We start from the raw sequence: 24,909 nt of genomic DNA on the forward strand, positions 1-24,909 counted from the left end.
TTTTCAAACAACCCTATAAAAGTACAGAAAACAAGAGCATAATTATTACAGAATGACAAAAGAAAGAGATAATTAGGACAGCGTGGTAATCTGCAGGCAGCAGTGTGTATTAAAAGGAGGGATACATTCTAGTGCCAGCTGGAGCTTGGAGCAGCCGTAGCGGGCAGTAAAACCTTGATCACACAAGTGGACAGAGGGTGGCAAAACCAGACGGCTGAGCTGCAGCTTTACTGCCACCAGACCTCCCACTTGAACACGGTCATCCATCCACTCACCGCTGTACAAACCGTGACCACAATGCTATGTTTCATATCCACAGCAAAAACCAAGGCCTTTCAAGTTCTTCCACACCAATCTCAACCATGTTTTTATTGAACTGACTTTTTGCACAGGGGCACAGTCTGCGATACAGAAAAAAGGGCATTACAAAAACGGTTGCCCCATTTTAAACGTTATCTTTATTATCCATCTCTTTCTACCCTGCAGATAGACAGTATAATTCCACCAATTATGTACTTTTATTTAGATCATTCATAATGTTACTAGTAGCACCCGACCAGGAATTAAGGTTCTGGTTTCGGATTTGTTGCTTCGAAGCAATGCCTTCACTTTCCCTTGAACAGTTGTAAATAATGAGCCCCATGGTTCTCCTAAATCCGGCACAGCTTTAGAAATTTGCAATTTGTCTTGCCGATCTGTTGTGTTATATGCACATATTTAGCAATCTGCTTTGTCACAATGTGTGCAAGAATCTTGGCAGGGGTCCAACTATATATTTAAATCAAGAATCCTGGGCTGTAAAACATGTTACAGAGCTATGTATATTTTACCTAATACAGCAGCTGTCTTGTATCTCTGCGATCATCGTATGGTTTTTCTGTTGTGGTATTTTTGTGTAGTAAAATACTGCAAAGCATGGTCTGTGTGCAACAGCTCAAAACTGGGTCATTGAGGTCTAAGATGTATAGCCAGGAAATCAGTGATGTGCATCAAAGCATAGAACATATGCATCTGTTTAAAGGAGAACGCCACCACGCGTCTGTGGAGAAGGGAATGAGGATGTGTTCTGTGTTCATCGCTCTCCTCCATGGTTGAGGCAAGTGTGGAGGGACAGGAAAAAAAAAAGAAGTACTTAGAATTAGAATTCTGAGTGGGAGAAGAGGGGTGTGGTGTGAAAGCCTCTCAACTCAAGGACCTCAGTCTGACAGCCTGTTATCAATGTCCAGAAAAACACACTTTAGTCTCACCATCTCGGGTTTATCTGTAGAGAGGAAAAAAAAACACCCACAGTGCCCGAAGAACACAATGCAATTGTTTTGTTTTGAATAATAGCAGTTAAAGTAGAACTAAAAAACGTAAAAAACTTTTATTTCATTTTGGATAGAGGTAGGAAGGGTTAGAACAGACAAAAGAAACTTGGCGTTCGTTTGAGGGAAGACCCTGGAGGTGTACACAGATCAAATAAATGTGATTAACAGAGTCTCTCAATAGGAGGAACAAAATCCATAACAGTCTATAAGATGAAGAGAGAGAGGAATCCATGTAGCAGCACTAAGGGCAGCCAGTGTGAAGATCTAGAAGCAGTCTCTGTAATGCAACAAAGTAAAAGAAACACAACGCCTCTAAGTGCAGTATTGGTAAACCATTTAATAAGTCAAAAGTGAAACTACTCACAAGCATGATAGTAATCCTGCAGCCAAATCTGGGGGTGCTGCACTTCAAACACATGGACGTTTAGGAGAAAACCACCCCCAGATTTTTCTGCAGGATTACCATCATGCATGTGTTTATGCTCCCTTTGTGAGTAGTTTCACTTTTAATTAAATGGTTTACCAATACTGCACTTAGAGGCGCTGTGTTTCTTTACCTTAGGAAGGGTTGGAACACCTGTGTTTTTCTTTTGGCTTTGAGACAGGAATTAGCGGGAAATGTCCCCAAGAGGACAAAGATGATATAACAGGAAGTTAGGAGAAATCCCTCCAAAAGTGAGGGAATCCTTGGTTGCCAGCAAGGTCACCAGAACTACTGTCTCTCTTGGTACATTCCTCCACTATTACTGCTCTGGGGACAACGCAAAAAATTTTCATTTTCTTTCACCCTCAGTGATAACAGGACAAATCGAGAGGGTGATTCTCCCTGACAGGGCACAGACAGCAATAAAAACGGACGTGTTCTAATCCCTCTCAACAATATCCAAAACGAAATCAAGATTTCGCCTTTAGTTTTACCTGAAGTTGCTAAGCCAATTTCACATTTTGGCAATGGGCTTTCTTTTGGTCAAAAGTATTTTTACCCCATTGGTGTCTCTCATTGCTTATGATGGATCAGCCAATACACTGGTAAATACCTGCATGAGCTTCCAATAAAATTGGCTATCCCCTTGCTGATACTCAATGCTTATTGTTGGAGGGAGTGTTCACTGTATAAAATTGTACACGTAAGCCTTTCTCTGATGGGGATATATGGCTACAAATTTTTTTTTTTAGTACTGACCAGAGGTAAGAGAATATGAAAGTCACTGGAGATGGGATAGTCGTGGTTATCATGGTAAAAGGTGCGAGGGCTCAAACTTTATTCCTGGATTTGGCTCATGTTCCCCAGAATTCATCTGTAACCAAGCCATGGCCTAGATCAGCGTTACCCAACCTTTTTTCAGGCACCCTTTAAAAATTATAGGCAATGTCAAGGCACCCTTTAAAATTATGGATCCCATTCTAAAATGTAAAAAATTATTCTAATAATTTTACATAATGCTGCAACATCCACACATAGGACACCCAATATTAGAAGAGATTTATTCTTCCAAAGCAAATACTCTTTTGCACACTGGTACTGACTAGTCTACACATGTTTCTCTTCTCCCTCAATTTCTTTCCATTAGTCAGCTAATGTCACCCCAGTGCTGAGGGAGAGGGGCACAGAAGGGTCAAACAAGGATGCTGTGGAGGAAACAGAGATCGTCATTGGTTATTAAGATGGCAACGTCTACAAAGTCGTAATGGTGCATAATGAAAACCTGTGGCTTTGTGTGATTAAAAGGCAGACTTGTTCTACCCGCTGGCTTGTATACAATTTTTGAGCATTTTGCCAAAGCATTCCTGAAGAAACCTCAAGGCAAAAACGCTGGCCTAGAATATGAAAAACTACAATGCAGTCCCCATGCATTCATAGAACTGCTGTGATGTCAACTATTCCTTGGAGCACAATGACACTTTTGGAAGACTTGTGTGTTTTCAGGTAAACAGATCCAAGGGGAACTCATTCCTTGCTTTTGTGACTTCAGTTTTACTGTATATTTAACTTATTTGAACAGATAAAAAGCACTACAAGCAGTAAGAAAGCATGTTTTTTTAATATACAGACAACAAAAGGACTATATATATATATATATATATATATATATATATATTAGATGAAACACTAGCTAGATGCCATTTGGCTTAAGAAGGCATTGTTCTCATACAAAAGTTACATTTATTTACTTAGCAATCTTGTAAGTGACAGCAGTGGACCATGCCTGTGCAATGTGTATCAATATGGCTGGCTATGTTGCCTATATTATTAAAGGTAAGTTTGGGTAATGCAGTACCATTATCTTTGAATGCTGCCCCAATTCACTGATACAATGCATCCTCAACATACTTCTGTTGCAGCACCCACAATTGAATACAGTGCGTCATGGTGTGTGCTATTGGAAAACGTTGTGCATGTGTGATTTTCACTGCAGCGTAGTACATAAATTTGAACGGGCCCTATGGCCAAGTTCATACTTAGACCATATTAATAAGATGGTGCTAACGAGGTGTTAAATTAATATTCAGGCAATCCTAATCCTGCCGCCTCGTGAATGCCTATTTTTTGCATTTTTTTTTCTCCAATGGGACTAATGCACTGCAACCGTGAGCCAAGTGCGGTTGCAGAGCGTCTCCATTGACACAAATGGGTTGTGCCACTTGTCAGCTCACAGAGACATTAGATTTACCACGATGCAAAGCATTCCTTTATGGCTGTCGGTGGGTGGTCAGGAGGGACAGTAAAACTGCTGCTCAATGACCTGTTTCTACTAGCCCTGGCCACCCATGTGAAAGAGGCCTTAATGAGTGAATATTATACAAGGGAAGCGATATATGTCTTCATGATGTTCGCAAAAGTGCATTTTAAGAGCTCCAAAACTGAACTATTTCTACCATAACACCTATAAACAGGCAGTGTACAATTCGGTTTGCCATCACGTACTGACAAGAGATATAAGCAGCCAGTGTATAGTTCAGCTTGCTAGAATGTGCCCACAAATGGAATACCACTTTAGGGAAAACAAGACAGTTAATCTAAAGTGTAGTTTATGCAAAAACGTACCTGCGTAAATACATCTTTTGATACAAGAGTAGTGCTGACTGCCAAAGCCATGGGCACCCAGCTTCAAACCAGTCCTGCAGGCGAAACAGAGGGGAGATGCAGCCTGCTGCTGTGATGTAGCTTGATGAACCACATTCGCCAAGATAGGAAAGAAGAAGTCCAGCACCTGTGCCTTCAGCTGCGGCAAATAGTCTAGATGAGGGCTGACAATGACGGATGTATCGAATGGCTTCACGAAGGTCATTAGGATCACCATACGGCTGTAACTTGGCTGTGCTGAGTGGGCATCCATTATGACAGCGACGGTTAAAGACCACAGCCTGGTATCCATGGGTGAGGGCCAAGTGACACATCTGTTAGATATATAGATATAATTGTTATAGTAAAGTGTTTAACAAGCAATAGATTTGAATATAGTTGTTTAATGCATTTTCTTCACATACTTTTACGTTTTTGTACTCTTGGGTTACGTCCGGCACACAAATACCAACTCACATACATAAGATAATCATTAATCTGTTTAGGACATTTTTCCATACTGAGCAAACTTGTAGGTCTAAAGATGACCAAGGGTTTTTATTTATTTGGGTGGTAAGTAATGATTGTCAGGATGGACATTTCCAGGCAAGTACTATTGTATCACAACATAAGACCAGCATTTGGGGAGGTCTGCTTTTCTTCTTTACATGGCTCTTATGCTCAAAAGATTGTACTGTGAGTGTTTTATTTAACCACTGTTTAAGTTACCGGTAAGGATTATTTGACAGTCAGACTAAGGCCTCATAAGCAGCTGCTATTTAATGCCTAGGACTTGCTTGCTTCAGCAGGGTTTTTTTTTTTATTTTTTAGTTTTTAATGTATGTATCATCCTGGGTAAAAAAAAAGAAAAAAAAAAAAAAAAAACACACCCCACACACCACATTGCATATACACAAGTCGATCAGGCCCATTCTTAGCTGCAGACAGTATGGTCTCTAAGGCTAGGCTTACACTTACTTCTCTGCATTCATGTTTTTTTTTTCCCCCATGTGCTGCTATTGAAGTCTATAGGGCCAAAAATATACTTTCGCACAAAAATAGGTGCTTTCACCTTTTTCAAAGAAACATAGAAGCTTGTTGCATGTGTGAATGGGCTCCATAGTCAATATTGGATTTCTCTTGTCGTGCATTGTGTGAATGGAATTGACAATGCACCAGTGGCATACACCAATGTGGTCCACATTAGTATCTGATGCATTCAGCTGTTTGATAGCAGTTTTACACACCCCAATTATGGCCATATTAGGAAAAATAAAAAACACTCAATGATAAGAAACATACACATAAATAACAAACAGTCACCTCATCCTTGATTTTCAGTTGGGCTAGGCAATGATCTCATGTCTATATACGGTCCCAAACTCCATTAGTCAATCAATGTGTACAACATGGGTGCTCAACCTGTGGCACCAGCTGTTGCAGACCTAAAAGTCCCATGAGGCATTGCAGGTCACTGACAGTTACAAGCATGACTCCCAAAAGGCAGAGGCATGATGGGAATTGTAGTTCTGCAACAGCTGGAGGGCCACAGGTTAAGCACCCATGGTGTACAAGAACCGTTGACTGGGCAGATTACAAAAACTGCCCCAATTGCTGTTGCTATCTTTTGAGTGTATGCCGACAACTCAACTTAGGTAATTCCTCTTGTCTCTCTCTATACCAAATGTAGCTTTCCACCAAGCCAAGCTGTCATCACCATATGCCTGCCCAAGAAAGGTTGAATAGTGTTTGCAGACATGTAGGACTATGGCTGGCTAAAACCTACTTAGTAGAATGTTCTAATCTAGCTTAGTGCTATGTTTAACAAATGCATGAAGGACTACACAGAAAAAGCCATGGCCTCTCAATTTACAGTAGCTCACGAAAGTGAGTACACCCCTCACATTTTTGTAAATATATTTATTATAACTTTTCATGTAACACTGAACAAATAACACTTTGCTAAAATGTAAAGTAGTGAGTGTACAGTTTGCCGTCTCCTCAAAATAACTCACAGCCATTAATGTCTAAACCATTGGCAACAAAATGAGTACATCCCTAAGTGGAAATGTCCAAATTGGGCCCAATTAGCCATTCTCCATCCCCGGTGTCACGTGACTTGTTAACGTTACAAAGGTATCAGGTGTGAATGGGGAGCAGGTGTGTTAAATTTGGAGTGATCACTCTCACTCTTTCATACTGGTCACTGGAAGTTCAACATGGTACCTCATGGCAAAGAACTCTGAAGATCTAAAATAAAACAATTGTTGCTCTACATAAAGATGGCCTAGGCTATAAGAAGATTGCAAAGACCTGAAACTGATCTGCAGCATGGTGGCCAAGACTATATATAGCGGTTTAACAGGACAGGTCCCACTCAGAACAGGCCTCGCCATGGTCAACCAAAGAAGTTGAGTGCACGTGCTCAGCGTCATATCCAGAGGTTGCCTTTGGGAAATAGATGTACGAGTGCTGCCGGCATTGTTGCAGAGGTTGAAAGGGTGGGAGGGGGGGGTCAGTCTGTCAGTGCTCAGATCATATGCCGCACACTGCATCAAATTCGTCTGTACAGCTGTCGTCCCAGAAGGAAGCCTCTTCTAAAGATGATGCAGAAGAAAGCCCGCAAACAGTTTTCTGCAGACAAGCAGACTAAGGACATGCATTACTGGAACCATATCCTGTGGTCTGATGAGACCAAGATAAAATTATTTGGTTCAGATGGTTTCAAGTGTGTGTGGTGGCAACCAGGTGAGGAGTACAAAGACAAGTGTGTCTTGCCTACAGTCAAGTATGGTGGTGGGAGTGTCATGGTCTGGGGCTGCATGAGTTCTGCCGGCTCTAGGGAGCTACAGTTCATTGGGAGAACCATAAATGGCAACGTGTACTGTGACATACAGAAGCAGAGCATGATCCCCTCCCTTCGGAGAGTGGGCCACAGGGCAGTATTCCAACATGATAACAACCCCAAACACAACGCCAAGATGACCAATGCCTCGCGAAAGAAGCTGAGGGTAAAAAGGGGATGGACTGGCCAAGCAAGTCTCCAGACCTAAACCCTATTGAGCTTCTGTGGGGCATCCTCAAAACAGAAGGTGGAGGAGTGCAAGGTCTCCAACGTCCACCAGCTCCGTGATGTCGTCATGGAGGAGTGGAAGAGGACTCCAGTGGCAACCTGTAAAGCTCTGGTGAACTCCATGCCCAAGAGGGTTAAGGCGGTGCTGGAAAATAATGGTGGCCACACTAAATATTGACACTTTGGGCCCAATTTTGACATTTTCACTTAGGTGTGTACTCACTTTTGTTGCCAGTGGTTTAGACATTAATGGCCGTGTTGAGTTATTTTGAGGGGACAGCAAATTTACACTGTTATACAAGCTGTACACTCACTATTTTACATTGTAGCAAAGTGTAATTTCTTCAGTGTTGTCACACGAAAAGATAAAATATGAGGGGTGTACTCACTTTTGTGAAATACTGTATATAAATGTTTTACATATCGCACACTGTATACAGTCTCCTCTGTGCACTCCATTGGAAAATCCTCCCTCCATAAATGTCAATAGCCTAAAAGGTAAAGAAAGATCTGTATCGTTTAACCTCTTATTTTTCATATTTAGAATATACAGTCAGGGCTTTTTTTCAACAGGTACCAGGGGGAATGCAGCACTGAATGTATGTAATAGCATGGGGTGTGGGGTGTGGGGTGTGCTGGAGGGTCTATTTATGTTGGCTGCTGGGGGATCTATTGTCACTGTTGGGGATTGGATTTTGTGTGAGGGTCTATTTTTGCTGATGGAGAATCTATTGTTGCTGGGAGGGGTCTATTTTTACTGGCTGCTGGAGGATCTATAGATGCTGGCTGCTGGGAGATCTATGGTTGCTGCTGGGGGAGGGGGGGTCTAATGTGCTTGGGTGGATATTTTGTTGTGGGTAGTTCACTGTTGCTGCAGGGAATCTATAATCTATTGTTGCTGTGGTGGAGTCTATTGTTGCTGGGAGAGTCTATTGTTGTGTGGGGATCTATTGCTGGGATTCTATTGTTGCTGACTGCAGGGGATCCATTTTACTGCTTTTCTTTTTATCAACATGTTCCATTCAAATGATTTAGCACCATAAAACGATACTCGGTTCTGTATTCTCTAAAAGGGTCAGTACTGGTAGGTGGGTAGGGAGTGGAATCAAGGATCGGTGGTCAGAGGTGAGTAGGGGGCAGAGACAAGGGGTGACTCAGATGGGCGGGGGAAGTTCCTGCACCTATTCTCAGAAAAAATAAAAAAAATAAAAAGCCCCATATACAGTATAGTATATGTTACAAATATTGGTAATTTAATATATGTTAAAGTAAATAAACAACCAACAAAATCAGAATTAATCCTGTAGTTTAAACCTGTACTGAGAATGCAAGAACTATTTAGCTATAAATAGAAAGGCTAATTAGTATTTAATGGAGGCTTAAATAAGCTGACAGCAGACCATAAAAAGTCACATCTACAGTAAAAAGGGTAGGAAGCCAAACAGTGAGGCAACACCAGGAGTGTATTAGGCGTTCCAACCAAAAATGATGTGAAGAGGGCAGAACAAGCTGGCCATACATTCAGAACATTTGACAGCATCATTAAGGAGTCAACAAATTGTGTATAAGAACACTGGAACATTTTGTTCAATTGCCATGCCAACGTTTTAATCTGCACATTGAGTTAGAGATGCACATACGTGTACCACATAGCGGCTGCAGATGAACAGGAATCCCTCACTCCTGCACAGCCAGGCACACAGAATCTTCAGCTACAAAGTACTCAGAAAACAGTCCGTATCTTTGGTTTTTGTTGTTTTATAAGCGGGTTAAAAACTTGGATGGGGTAAGGGTTTTTTTTTTTTTTTAGGATGCCCACTTGACTAACGAGAACTTCAGGGACAAACTTCCCATGTACAACTTCAACTTTTCCTCCAGCACACACTTGCTCTACTTTACACAGCTTCTGCTGGTTCACTCCTGAGGGAACTTGACAGACTCCTTGTCAGTTCAGTAGCAACCCATTACAGACAGGAACTCACAGTCCCTTAACAGCAGCACGTATGAAGTGAACTGCATGTGATCTTTCCTTCTGCTTCCCCTTATGACAGCTGATCCCAGTTCCACTTCTTCAGGCAATGCCAGCCCACCTGGCTGCCTCTCTAAACCAGTCTCCCCAAATTCACCAGCCCACCGGAGGAGGAGGAGGAGGAGGAGGAGAAGAAGAAGACCCACTGCTGTCTTCAAGGGAGACTTTGTTAGTCCCCATCAGTATTGCACTACTCACTCTGTCCACTCTTTGCCCCCATGCCTCCAGGAAAGTTTCCTCCTTTGTGTCTTTGGCAGGATTCTTCCAGCACCCGAGAACTGGCCCAAGGCAGAACCCCCCCCCTCCAAAAATTAGGGGGCTAGGGGGTACCCCTCAGGGCCATAACAGCCTCTTTAACACTGCATCTCCACCTTTCACCCGACTGCGCTGCTGGCAAGACCCATGGGGATTGGCTGGGGCCCCACCAGTATTTAGGGAAGCCCCTCCTAGCCCTCACCCTCTAGTTTTACAACCTTCAAGACACCAGAGAGCCGCCAAGATGAGTCATCCAGCCCTGGTTCCTGAAAACCCTGACCCAATTTAATGACTTTTTTTTTTTTTATTCCTGGCCAGAATATATTTTTACCTATTCTACCAATACTTGTAGAACACACCGGAGGTTGCTACATATGCAGTACAATACAACTTTCTCGCAGTGGGAAAAAATTAATTTATATATCTTTATTTATATTCTTTCAAAAATATTTTTCCAAACAAAATTGTTCTATGTATGACCAGCTTAAAATTAGAAGTCCATCCTAACACTAAAATCCCTGCATCTACAGACATCCATGATTCAACAGTAACCTATCTAGCCCTGTAAAGAAGAAACCAGTACACATACCTTTTCTGAAGCCAATCCAACTGATCCCACGCTGAGCTGTCAGCTGTGGCTTCGTCATGGAGGCGGGTGCAAAGGACACATCCAACAAAAGAAGCCCCATAGTAACTTTATGGGTGAAGTCACTCCCTATTCATTTCACAGCCGTTGTGGGCCGTGTCCTCTGAAGAGCTTCCACCACTGGAGACTGGATCAGATTGGCAAAAAAATAAAAAATGTATACCAATTTTTTTTTTTTTTTTTACAGGGCTAGATAGGTTAGTGCTAGATCATGGATGTCTGTAGGTGCAGGTATTTTAGTGTTAGGGTGGACTTACACTTTAAGCCGTAATGTGCAGAGGATGACAAAATGAATTGAGTGATAAATTTATCCAATACAAATACTTACATTACTGCTGCCTTGGCTAGAGCTACAAAGGAATCTGCAGAGGCCTCAAGCCTGCTGGGAGAGGGGGGGGGGGTTTATGCAGGTTAAAATAAATAGTAGGTTGGAAGAATTTGAAATTCTACTTAACATTTTCACCTCCACGTGGTGCTGCTAGAAGCCACAATGATTTCTAGTGATGCTTTCATGGACAATAGTAAAGCAAAATGGGTCAATGCACCTTGCACAACATAACAGTATTTTGCCCCATTTAAAGTGGTGTTCCACCCAAAAAAAATAAAAAAAAGTTAAAAGCCATCAGCTTCACATACTGCAGCTGCAGGCTTTTAAAAATAGGACACTTACATGTCCTGAGTCCCTCAATGTCGGCACCGCAGCTGATGTTTCCATCAGCTGTTGGATACTGCCACCGCCATTGTGGGTAAGGGTACCCGACAGTGTAGCCTTATGGCTTCACGGCGGGAACCCTACTGCGAATTTGCGAGGCTCCGCTTCTCTCTGCTACTAGCCCGGCGACAGGGAGAGGAGGAGGGAGTCCGAAGGTGATGTCACGGGCTGCGGCCCGGACTCCCAGAAGTGGGAACAGGTATCCTGTCCCCCACGAAAGGTGCCAATTGTGGCACCGGAGGAGGAAGAGGAGACAAATGAGCGAAAGTTCCACTTTTTCGGTGGAACTCCACTTTAAATAGGGAAATACGTGTTTATGTATACGGAGAAAAATGCCTTCAGAAGCAGGCAGCTCCATGCGTTTCAGAATCTATGATAAATGCGGCTAAGACATACTTTTAAAAATGTATGTTTATGAAATAATGACAGGTCCATTTAAAACAAGTTGTGTGCTGAATAGGACTATGTATACATTATGTAATGTGTATAAACTGTAAGATTCTAAAGACTAATACAGACTGTTCCTGGCTTTTGTGACTAGTCTGTCTGCACTGAATGATCATCCATCTGCCTTGAAAAGATATCTAAAATGCAATGAGCTGCAAATAAAACACGACTAGAGATAATAGCATTGCCCTTGGGTTTTTTACATTTCAGTTTCCCATACTGTAATACTAACTGAAAACGATCACCATTTAATTTTAACAAAGAATGAAGGCCCCTTGAACCGCCTTTAGGGAAAGGGAGCCTTGACTGCTGGAAGCATGGCATCACTGTGGGTGTGAACCTAAAAAGGGGAAGTTAAGTAGCTCCCTTAGGACTGGCTACAAGACCTGAGGTGACTGGATTTAACCTAAACTCTAGGAAAAGGCTATGCTGAGGCACATCCAACTGACCTCTTCTATCATTCATGGACCCCTGTTGCTACCCACACCAGAGTGTCTGCTGCTCTGACCAGAAGGTGTCTCCTCTACACCCAGCGGCCTTCCCCTATGCCCATTCCTGCATGGGACGGGGCCCTTCACCATAGCTACTGGCTCCTCGTCTACTTTCACCATTCACTCCTCTGCCCACAACCTGTGAAGACTTAATACAGCATCTGCCTCAATTAATGGACACCACCTTCCCCATCCTAGGATTCCCAAAGCACTGCCATCACATGTGAATGGACCTCAAACCTTGGACCTTGGCATCTCACTCCCTGGATTCTGTAAGAGAGACCAAGTTCCCTGTGCCCTACAGGGCAGGAACTGATGTATCCCATCAGCTCATCCGCTCCAGCATTTCACTCAGTGCCTCTCACCACATGTGCCAGAGATCAGGTTTAATACTGCAGGAGGCACCTATTAACTCTTTTCATCCCTGCCTCAGCCTGCATGCCAGCCAGCTCTCCAGTGATATGCGATTTCAGTGTTACAGCCTCCCCAAGTGACATGCCTCAGATTCTGACAGGGCTTCTGTGTCACTTGAGGTAGGAGACTCCTTATTAACCGTGCATGTCCCGGCACAACCTCTGGAGTCCAGGAGTTGACCCTGTGTGTCAGACTCTCCTTCCTGCAAGCAATCATCAGTCCTCCTACTCCATTGGGTAAGTAGAATTATGGGGTGGTCCAAGATAAGTCAAATGCAAATGTAGCTGTTTTAGGGCCACTGATGCATTTGTGCAGCAGTCCAGTCAAATCTCATGTTTACTTTATTGGCTGTCACACCAGCTGTGGCTCCCATCCCATCCCCAGGGTCTGGTTTTCACCTGTGTGGCCCTCTATAAAATAGATTTCCCCCCCCTCCATCGATTTGCACTTAGTACAGGGGATTGAATAAAGGCATTTTAAAAAATGACACAGTGAGTTCACTGATGTGCTGATGCTTTTTGATAGACAGTTGATATATAGAAAGATATTGGTGAATACCGAGGGTGAAAATCTTAGCAGCTTCCTTGTATTGTTAGGAACTGACTGCAAGGTTTCTTTGCCTATGCATTTCTCTGAAAAAATAAATAAAAATACATTTACATAATTAGTCCCTTCCTATTCAGTTTGATGGATCTCAGTTGGGAGGAGGTCTACAAAATATATGGAAGGCTGTGCTATTTAATTTTTGATACCCACTTTTTGACTGCCTGGAAATAACTCGGTTTTGACTGCCGAAATGTCTATAGTTAATGCATATTGACCTGCGTTGGTAGCTGCCAACTTTATTCACTCTAGTGCCGACTTACTCTGCATACGATTATTACTCATGTGCCAGCACAGGCCAACTTCTTTTCAGTCACATACACAGATCGTCAATGGTATACCAATAGGCAACTGTTGACTGTTTAATGAGAGCCACTGCGTGCGCATGACTTTTCCTTTGGTGGTGGTGCCCACCCAGAAGTCGACTTTCTGAATAGGGAATACACCACCTACCAAACCAGGTTACAAGTTCAACCCATTTAAGACAAAAGGATGTCAGTAAAAGTCAAGGATGTTGCACTGGCTAGACCAATACCCTCTCAGTAGGGAGGCTTGAATCTTATGCCCTGTGCACCATCCAAGTTTTTTCCGACAGAATTCCGCTCAAGCTTGGCTTGCATACACACGGCCACACAAAAGTTCTCTGAACTTTCGAACGTCAAGAACGCAGTGACGTACAACACTACGACGAGCCGAGAAAACAAAGTTCAATGCTTCCGAGCATGCGTAGGAATTTGTACAGACGATCAGAAATTTTTTCCGACCAAAAAATAGAGAATCTGCTCTCAATCTTTTGCTGGCTAGAATTCTGCCAGCAAAAGGCCGATGGAGCATACACACAGTCGGAATTTCTGACCAAAAGCTCACATCCCACTTTTGCTGGCAGAATTTCTGATCGTGTGCATGGAGCTTTACAGTCGGGACTTAATTGGGGGTTTTGGATCCCTTTCCTCCACCCCTAACACTCCTTCAAGTTTCCTCATGGTGTGGTAACAAAATATACATTTTTTTTAATAATTTTTATTTTTTTCCCCTCAAATTATAGAACACTTTCTTTCCCTGCAGGCTTGTCAGTTAATGGTGGTATTGATCAAGAGAATTCTTGGGACCAATAGTCCACTTTTGAGCACGTTCTTTGCCAAAGTTCTCTGGTGCTTCTACCCCTCTGGTGAAGGCCGACATTGAATCTGCCTTTCGCTTCCTTCCTGTACACTGACGGTTCCATCCCAACAACATTGAAGGTCCTGCCCACCTTCTGTCCTTTTGGGTATTGAGATTGACATTGTGGGGATGGTCTGCCGACCTGCTCGGGTTAGCTGCTTCCTTGGTTAAATTCACAAGGGACTCTAGAAAGATATGGCTGTAGCAGCTGCAACCTTTTTGGGCCATCTTGTTTCCACATACTTCTGATGGGCAGTGCCTTCTGTGGGCGTCTATGATATGTATATCAGATACACATCATTACATACCAATTATCAGCTCCTATGTGTAATGACTTGGAAGCGCGGTTGTCTTTCTTGCACTCCTCTAATGGTCCTTCTTTGATGAATGGAGGAATTGTCAAACACACAGCTAGAGTTTTTTTTTTTTTTTTAGGTCTGCATTCAGCTCCTGTAGCTTTGACATTTTATTCCAGGATGACTGGTCTGCTGAACCTTGGCCGGCCTCATTGGCCCAGCTATTTGTTGTTTACCATTTTGCTGTTAGCCATTTGACCATAATAGGTAAGGGCTCTAACTGCCTATCTGCATGCTCTCCACCTTTGTTCTCCCTGTTGCTTTTTCTAGTGCTTGGATGTCTTCAGTTGACTGTGTGGTTTCCGATGTAGTTAATTGCTGTGGGTCTTCCTTGTCCTTCCTTTCTTGTGTAGTCTCTGACTCATGTTGCTCCCCATCCATGCCTCCCCTCCCAGACCTCCCAAGTAACCTGTCGGCAACTTTCGGACAAATGGGTGCCTCCACCTGTGGATGATATCCACCTTTACCCCTGGGGGTCAGGCACCTGGATCTTTTCTCCTACCTCCTCTATCTGCAGGATATAGTTGTGGCTGGTTCGACAGTGGGTACCACTCCCTCTGCTGTATTGTTTGGTTCAGACTATTCAGCTTGGAGGACATCAAAGTTTTCTTATTCAGAGGATTTTGAAGGAAAATGGTTGGAAACATCTGACTTGCTTCCCTTATTTTCGGAACAACTTAACTGACATCCTCTCCATTTTGCCCTCTGTCTGTTTTTGCATTTAGGGCTCTTGTTTCAAGTTACCTTTTCTTGGACATTCTTTGGCACCTTTAGGGTTAGTGAACTTACTGCCAAGGACAAACGCCCAGTTTATGGTAATTCAGAGGATGTGCTGATCACAGAACCCTTTGTTTTTATCTCTCGCTTATTCTTCCAACCTCAACTAATCAGAATTTTTGCACCTTTTCCTTTTTCCCAGCTGGTCTTGCCTCCTCATGATTTTTCCCATGTACTCTTTTCCCCATTGGCGCAGTCATAGCTGCCCATGGGGTGGGTTTTTTCACATGGCAAAGATGGCTTTTAGGTAGATAGGACTCATTATAATTTCTGCTATATGTTCGTCCCCCCCTTTTGTTCCGATTTCATGTCTCTACCCAGAATTACTTTGGATCATCGTTAACTCCTTTGTTTATTGGGCCTCTTACCATGCCGAATTTTGATACTGTGGGAGAATTTTCGTTTGCAGTTGGCAGAATTCCTTGTAAGAGTTTTCATGGCCTACACTGGCTGCTGGTATTACCTGAGACAATTTGTTTTAGGCCCCTTCATTCTTATCATTCATGTATGGGGTAACAATGTAGGGCATTACCGGCCTGTAGATTCCACCTCCTCTATTAGGCATGGTATTGCTCTGTGTTGTGCCAGTTTTACTTATCAATTGGTCCAACATTGTTCCCCCTTTTCTGGTTTTAGCTCACGTACTTTGTTCTTGTTTGGAGCTGTTTCAGCACATGGTGAATGCCTAGGTTTTCAAATTTGTCCACAGGATTGGTAGCATTGTTGTCTGCCGCCGGGGTCTTGAGGGAGATAACAGTATTTATTAAGACCTGCTGGAGTCAAGTTAAATGATTGGCCTAAATAGGTTCACCTCGGCCTACAATTTGGTGTCGAGCAGGTGCTGGCTGCGGTGGGGCGCTCGTCACTGTACCACTGACTTGCATGTGGTGGTTTCAACCTTGCCAGCAGTTGATATTGCTTTATATTCTATGCCCTCAAGTTAAATTCCGGGGTCAGTCTAATGCCTGTATGGCCCTGATGGCAAGGACAGGCCTCTTAGATTATGTGAGTTTATATTTATGGGTGCTCATGGTATACTGTGACTGGCATTGTTTGGTTACATTTGGAAAGTTGTACTTTTGAAATGTTCAATAAATATTTCCAACTTAATCAGCTTCTTTGGGGTTTTTTTTGGGGTGGGGGTGGAAAGATATCAAGGTATTGGTTTATTAGTTGGTCATAAATGAGCCTATGCTTCTTAGCGGTTATGCGTGTTCCTTAGTCACTGTAGGGTTATGAAATGGTATGGCTCGTACCCGAACACATTCCACGTTTGTAAAAAAAAAAACCTCTACACATACAATACACAGCTCTGTATGGAAAAAGATGGAGGACAATTAAGCTCCACAGCTGACGTCACATGCCAAATTAAAAAGGCAAGTCTGGCAAATTGCCACTTGAAGGAAAGTACTGTGGTCCTGTAAATCTGTAAAGACGTAGCAGGGAAATCACAGTCTGCCGCACCTTATCCGATGTAGCACCCTGATGTTTAGGCAGGGTTGCTATTACATTTTCCAAATGATAGTTGACTCGGCCAATGGTTAGGAGGTCAATTGATTTTGCCCCAATTCTGAAATTGCTGCACTTCTCTTTTTTGTCACTAGATGGCTGGGTGTCTGGTGACTTTAGATAAAGCAAGGGCATTGCATGAGCAGATAATGAATGGATGGGGTGTCTAAGCCAATTGGCAGGGATTTTCTTGGGTCCCTTGGCCTGCTGGGAGAGCCTATTTATTTGGCTGGAGTCAGGTGATCGGGGTTCTGTGCCACCTGGACAGCTGTCTGGGTGGATGTGTGTCGTATTGCCCCGGGCTGATAGGCCAGAAACCTAAGGCCAATCCTGGGGACATCTGGGAGCTTATCCAGAAGTAGTGCAGGGTGTGGACTGCAGGCTTGTAGTCCAGCCAGAAGTAATGGTTCTGCCTGCCGGAGAACCAGTCGTGATCGGGAGGTAGAGGGGGAAGCAGTTGCCACAAAAGGGACCATCCACCTTGCTACCAGAGACCATTGTGAGTAAGCTGAGGCCAGTACCAGAGCAGACTTCTCACCAACGGGGGACGGTGAAGAATGGGGAATGCATCAGCAAGTAAGGGACCCAGAAGTGCCAAGCAGGGGTGAAGCTTGAGGAGTATCTGTGAGTGCCAAGCCAGGGACCCAGCAGTGAAGCGGCGGTGACGCTTGAGGAAGATAATTAGTGCTACAGTGAAAGATCTCAGGGGATCCAGTGGCTAGTGGATCTGAAGTCCAGTGAGAGAGACTGGGAAGACCCACAAAGAGTGAGCGTGGGGGTAAAGAGAACTGTTCATGTTGCAGATAGTTGAATACCTTTACCATTAGTAACAGCTACGAGATTGTTGCCATAGGAGACAGCGATCCTACCTATACAGAAGTGTTGTCTGGCTGGAGGCCTTCACCTGTATAGCTGTCTACCTATAGAAGTCTCAGAGTCTGGCAATTAATATTTCATCTACCTAAGGGTGCCCTAGCCCTAACCCTCTCTCCCACAGTTCTGTTTAAGAGACAATAAATCTCTTTGCATTCAAAGAGTGTCTGGCATCCACCTATTCATCTAGCATTACACTCACCATGCCTTGTAACCCACTCTACACTGAAGGATGTCAGCTTTCCCTAACTCTGGAGGTCACCATTGGGCTTCAGGGGGCCCAAGACTTTGCTACACTTACATAGAATGACCCACTTTAAAATGTGGATGTTGTGTAAGACCATGAACCACCACATTTTCTGGCGATATCTGAGTCAAATACTTTTTCTGGTTCTATCTTTATGGGAGGCATAAAAACAGGACTGACTACCAAATAAAGCTTGTACTCAACCTGAGCAGCTGTATCAAAAAAATGGCAAGGGCAATTTGATCACAATGTAGCCATTTGACATGTGAACACATCTTGGAAATGGTACTATACGAGTTGCACTTCAATTATATGTATTCCAATGAACAATGTGATGATACCAATGATTTTTATAAATTGTGCATGTTAGAACGAAATAATACCCATCAAGTATCTCAACTGCTCTAGATCACCGTGAAATGTTCCTGCTATTTGGAAGTTACGATTTTTCTTCATATTATTAGTTCCCAATGTTATTATTTCTTCATGTGAACTATCAGCCCTTAAAGCTTTTTGGATTCTCAATGATTGTTTTGTCTGCCCGTAAAATTTATGACTGATGTACCACTCAGCTGACACCATTGTGCACATTCTTGATGCGTATGTAAGTGCTAAACTTTTCCTGGAATGTCACAAATTCAATACAAATCACGTAAAGTCTGCATAAAAAAGGAATAAGCACCAAAGTCCTTCCTCAACAGTCACCCTGAAATCTGTCAATAGGTGTGCATGTCGTTCACAGCAACCAGTTAGGTTCAAGTTGTCGTAATTTCTGAAATTGATTGTAAAAAGTTCCAAAAAAAAAAAAAAGGAAAATATTGGTTAATATGGACAACGCTAATACGTATTAATTTCTTTCATCTTTTTCAAATTAGCCCAGCGTCTCTTTTCAGATTAATACTTAAATCTACATAGTTTGAGAACAAGCCCACTTCATTATAACTCACACCCCTCACTCAAACATGCATCAACCCCCCCCCCCCCCCCCCGCCACCAGGTGGCACGGCACTGACCACCCGCGGGTGGTCCAGCGGCACTTACCCGCTGTGTGGCGGGCTCTTCGCCTCTCCTGCAGTGGCGGGGTTGTCCTCTGCCTCTCCTGCAGTGGCTCGAGCGTCCTCTCCTCAGGCTTCCTCCCTTGTGTGTCTCCTCTTCCGCTAAAGAGCTAGGCATCCAATAGGATCGCCTGGCACTTTGGCCAATCGGGAAACAGGTCTCACAGACCCGTCTCCTGATTGGTGGGAAGAAACTGTAGTGTGACCATAGCGAAAATGAATTCGCTATCGTCACACAACAGGGTGGGATCGAGGCACAGAGCACATTTCTATTTCCTCCCTGCTTGCTCTACAGAACTACTGGTAGGAAGTGCCAAGACCGCTGGCTGGCGGTCTAGCAGCCATCGGTCTTACAAACAGGAAACCACAGGGCAATAACGTATTTTTTTCAGCCAGATCAGCAGGCTACTACAGAGGAACTACAGAGCTCAGAAGAACATGGATAGCATACTTGGTGAAGTTAGGAGATCAGCAACAAGTACATGGAAACAAGGTTTTTTCCCCAGAGTTATGCTTTAAACAAATATGTGAGCTGAAAACTGATGACAGACACTCTTTGCATGTAAAATGATGCAGCAAATCTCTCTTTTTTTCTAACCACATAACCAGCGACTCTAATTATACTTTATCTCGTTAAAAGCTGCAAGATTAGTACAGTCTGGAAACATAACAGGTTGTGTTAATTCTTAGCTCCTCTTTGCCTGAGGTGTGTATAGTAAATCCAGACCTAAAATTTTCTCATTTAAGGCCACACCATGAATTCATTACTGAAAACAGACCACAAACTAATACTTATCAACACTTAACTACTATGTTTAACGTTAATAAGGCAGTGCTAAATGATGCAAGTAGCTAACAGCTGCTTATTATCTTCAAATTTAGCCAGTGTGTTCTGCACACAAATATCCCCACCCTCTAACATGCAACATATCTAAGTGCTGGATCACTAGTACGAGATGATGTAGCACATCAATGTCATTTTTGGCTGCATTCCACTAATCCAGGGGTACCCAAACGTTCTAAACAAAGTGCCAGTACACACTCCTTCAGACCTTTAGGGCAGCCAGACTGCGGCTGGCGTCAGTAGAAACAATGGTGCCCCATCGTTGGTGTCAGTAGAAGGTATTCAGCCAGGACTGTAGTCAGTGGAAGTAAACAGTGCTCCAGGTTTGGTAACAGCGGGAGTAAATAAATGGCTTAGTGTTTGTGGCTAGTGAGTGGAGGCATAGCACCCAATGGCTGGTGTCAATAGAAAGTAAAGTATAGTGTTCCATCATTGGTGTCAGTAAAAAGTATGGTATGGAATAGTACCCCATCGTCTGTGTCAGTAAGAAAATATTCAGCCAGACTGTGGTGGTCCATGCAAGTAAACAATACCCCAGGTATGGTAAACAGTGGGAGTAAAAATAAAAAATGGCCTAGTGTTTGTGGCTAGTGAGTGCAGGAATAGCGCCCCATCGCTGGTGCCAGCGGAAGACAAAGAGCCCCATCGCTGGTGCCAGCTGAAGGAACACCCCATCATTGGTGTAAGTGAGAGGAATAGTGCACCGTGGTTGGGGTCAATGCAAGAAATAGTACCCCATGTTGGGTATCAATAGGACAAGTAGTGCGCCATTGTTAACTTAAGGGGGAGAAACTGTGCCCCATTGTTGGTATCAGTAGATAGTATAGTGCCCCATTGTTGGCGTCAGTGGGCGAAATGGTTGAGAGGAATGCAGTTCCAAAAGGTTGTTAGAGGCAAGCAAGGGCCACATCCTGCCTGTGGGGTAAAGTTTCGGGACCACTGCACTAAGGCCTGCAGCATTATCATAGTGATGGGAAGCATGGAAAGGGAATGGAACTACAACGTCCAGCACAGTCCACGCTTGTAGGCAAGATTGCAGATATACTTTTCTTTTGGTACCAGGTTCTCAATCGCTCTTAGGTGCTTTGTATGCACACTATTTCCTTCACATTTGAAAAATAGCCTCTAACTTTCTGTAGAATTGAGAGGACAGCAAGTAGAAGGAAATCTCCCTAATGAGACACATGGCAAAAAAAGTGGACAGGAAGTTTTACCCTCCTCTAAGTGTGTCCAAAATGAAAAAATAAAAGTTGCTTTTCGATTTACCTTTAAAAAGGAGAAAAAATAAAATGCACATATTTTATGTGGTGGCAGACGGGACTTGTGTTTTATTCATTAACCCTTTTGCACCGCCCGGCCCTTTGAGGGATTTTAGATGCCAGGAGGTGGGGTTTATGACCCCCATGATTGGCTGTCACATGGTCGGAAACACCGCCAAGTCACAAGAAGCCAATTGGTATGCAAATATGCGCCCTCTCTGGGCCAAGGTCCACCCACTGAGAGCCTGTGTATTTGCATGCCGTCGGCACCTAGGGGTTAACAGATTGCTCTGAATAAATAATACAGGTGCGCAGGTGGAGTGCAACTGCGTTGATTTTAGATGCAGGGGGAGGGGAGGGCATTTTGGACAATGCAGTGCACTGCATCACACTTGTATGGTGTAAACAGGACACATAGAAACATGTTTTCTATGTGCCCTTGTGGTGATCTATGTAAATCAACATAGTTCAGTTGACATGATGTGAATGAGCCCTTATACAAATTTAATAGGGACGCTACCTGGCCATCATTCTGGATCACAACAGAATGAAATTATTGCGAAGACAGCTTACCTTATTAGACAAAGACAAGTAACATTGTGTCCACCAGGCATGCCACCATACTTGTAACCAGAAATTTTATGGACACCTTTAAATGACAGTCTGAATTGCCTAAAATTTTCTTATAGTCATGCACACTTCACAAAGAGCTGCAGTATATTTCTGTAACAACCAGCTACCATATTCTGAAAAGTGACTTATTTGTCTGCTGATTAATGGTTTTATCATTTTCAGTGCAGATGGGTTGGCCCTTATCCATAAGTTAGTTTAGCCTTCAAGCAGCATTAGAGAGTTCTAAATCCATATTTTTTTTTTAGATAAAGCGAGGCTCATTTACACTATGCGTTGCATTAAGACGCATTTTGTCATGCGCCATGGCATGCTACTTTAAGGCAGCCCATTCATTTTAAATGGGCTAGTAATATTTGCACACACAGCTAGAAACCACACCTGCAGTATTTGGCAGTGCATTACACCACGACACTGCAGGTGAATTGCCAGCTACTACACATATGCATTGAGGTTACATGTTTTAATGTGGGGTTAGCAGGGATAAGCAATTAGCGAACCTCCAGCTGTTGCAAAACTACAAGTCCCATCATGCCTCTGCCTCTGGGTGTCATGCTTGTGGGCTGTAAGGGTCTTGATATGCCTCATGGAACTTGTAGTTCTGCAACAGCTGGAAGTCCACTAATTGCATATCCCTGGGTTAGGGCAACACACCAGCGTGACAAGGCTCAAAGCGAGGATTAGAACCCCTGTCAGGTCTTTACTGCCTCTCCACTGGAGAGACTCACCTCTCCGTTTTTACTAGTGACCATTGTTCCCTAAACAGTAAGTAAGGAAAAATTTTGGATCACAGAACAGGTAAAGGAAGAGTCAACCTCCAAAGGGGACACTTATTTTGATGAGAAGGGAAGATTTCTCTTGTTCACCCCAGCCTACACACACTCTGGTATATGTGCAGTGAGATACAGTGTTACAACACATCACAATTTTTTTTTTTTACCTTTGTTGAAGGGTCACAAAATAACACATCATTAAAAGCGGAGCTCCATCCAAAAGGGAAAGTTTCGCTTTAAGCACTCCTCCCCCCCCCCCCCCTCTCCAATGCCAGATTCGGCATGCAATTATTTTTGGGGTGGGGGGTACCTAGTTTTGACAAGCACCCACTCCCACTTCTGCTCGGATCACCTAGTAGATCTGAGCGGAAGTTCTTTCCCCCTTCCCTCCCTCTTTTCTCCCGGCAGACGCCTGGGACACCCCACAGATCCCAGAATACTACCGGACCATTTAGCAGGCGCAAAACGACTCGCGCAGTGTGCACCTGGCTGTGAAGCCGCAAACTGCCACAGCCTGGTGCCCACGATTGAAATGCTGGCATCGGAAAGGTAAAAAAGGTGGTTCAGGTGAGCACATCACTGGATCTTGGGACGGGTGAGTGTGGGTTTGTTTATTAAAAGTCAGCAACTACACTTTTTGTAGCTGATGGCTTTTAATAAAAAAATAAATAAATAAAAAATAAAACACACACCACACACAAAAACGACTGGAGCTCCTCTTTAAACTATGCGATTCAGAATGTTGTGGCACACTGCGGTAACATGCGATACAGTGAATTGTGCTACTTAAAAATGCATACCTGCTGCAGGTTTATGCAGCACACTCCACCGCACATGTATGGTGTGAACAGGGCTCACAGAGAGCTGTTTTTTTTTTTTTTGTTTTTTTTTTTATGTGCCCTCATATTGGGCTTGCATTGATCTACAGTATATAGAGCACGCAGCTCTACGGGCATGATGTGAAGAACTGCTTATGTTAGAGACCTTTCCTCGCTTTATGTTGTGTCTTGAGACAGGAAATGAAGAAAATCTCTCCAATAGAGTGGCTTTAAAAAAAAAAAAAGAGAAAAAAAAAAAAAAAAACACCCCCATACAAAAACATTATGTGTTAACCATTCTCTACCCTACCCAAAAATAAAATTTTGGCGAAGGATTCTTCAGTACTCCTGCACACAGGGCCATACACCATCAAGAAGGAGCGTATTTTTGCACTCGGTAGTCGCAGGTGTTTGCATACAGCAGCCAGTACAAATCAGCGACAGACGCCACAGCTGCAGGGATGGAACCACACATGTGAGCAGTTTCATGCGATGCATACAGGGACAGAAGAGCATCAGGAGTCGCTCATCTATCCCTGTATGCATATTAGTCAGATGCATGGTTACATCCATACAGTTACAGCATCTGTCAGCCTGTTACTGATTTTTACGGGCTGCTGGCCATGACTATACGCAAAACACCTGCGACTCCCGGGTGCAAAAATACGCACCTTCGTAACAACGTACGCCCCTCTGCATCCATGTACAGGAGCCCAAAAACAATTCATGCAAACTAAGCTCGCCTACCTTGCTGGTATTCCTGGTGATCTTGCCAACAGAGTTTGGGATGACGAGAAGAATAGGCACAGTCGAGTTGCTTGAAGTCCTCCTCCTCCTCTGATGGTGTCCAGGCTTTACAGCCCAGTCCAAGGCAACCAAGCCATCATCTGTCAGCTGCAGGAACTCCCTGACAAAGTGCACCCCTTTATCCACAGGTCCCAGCACAGCCACCACAGTCTGCAGACTAGGGAAAGTTCTCCACACCCAGGCGACATTCGAAAAGGCGCAGAAAGTTCTGCACTGTCTCAGCAGGTAGTTGGCCAGCGCAGAAGGTTTGCAGATCAGTTTGTAGTCCTCTTTCGGTTCCTCCACAGTCTTTGCAGGTACAGCTGCTGGGAAATAAAGATAGAAATGCTTTTTATAGGACCACAACACTAGGAGAAGGAGAGTGCCTAGAGAGGCAGCCCATTCTAGCATTGCAGTAGAAGTCAGAGCTCAGCTGGGACAGTGATAAGAACTTAGCTTGGGTGCCAGGACAGGTGCTAATGCAGTCCTGAGAAATGCTCTCACATCTCAGAGAAGCACAGGCAGCTCAGGCAATGCATGGTTTTGTGTACTCTGAGCAGTGGGCGGAGGAGCTGTGTCTTCACAGCCTATTATTGCGGTCACTCCCCAGTGCCGGAGAGGAAGATAGATACAAACACAAAAGACTTCAAACATGCAGCCTGAGCGAGGTTAGAAATGGCATCAGAGCAAGCCAGGCGTCATGAGTTTACAGTTAAAGTGCAATATAAAAAAAAAAAAAAATCATATTTAGTACATCTCTGCAATGCGTGCACATTT

At 43.6% G+C, this 24,909-nt stretch overlaps 1 protein-coding gene across 1 annotated transcript in view; it reads right to left on the bottom strand.

Annotated features, from left to right (window-relative positions):
- The window catches only part of LOC143982121 (protein ABHD15-like), a 75,217-nt gene extending 50,519 nt beyond the window's left edge, over nt 1-24,698 (bottom strand). The window contains exons 1-2 of the mRNA XM_077480566.1: nt 24,094-24,698; nt 4,357-4,709 (exon numbers count right to left, since the gene is read on the bottom strand). Coding sequence (XP_077336692.1) covers nt 4,357-4,709; nt 24,094-24,543 — 803 coding nt within the window. The 5' untranslated portion in view covers nt 24,544-24,698. The remainder of the gene's footprint in view (nt 1-4,356; nt 4,710-24,093) is intronic.
- Nucleotides 24,699-24,909: the final 211 nt, after the last annotated feature.

This window comes from Lithobates pipiens, unplaced genomic scaffold (assembly GCF_037356315.1).
Source record: "Lithobates pipiens isolate NorthernLeopardFrog02 unplaced genomic scaffold, aLitPip1_a1.2 Scaffold_16, whole genome shotgun sequence".
Lineage (NCBI taxonomy): Eukaryota > Metazoa > Chordata > Amphibia > Anura > Ranidae > Lithobates > Lithobates pipiens.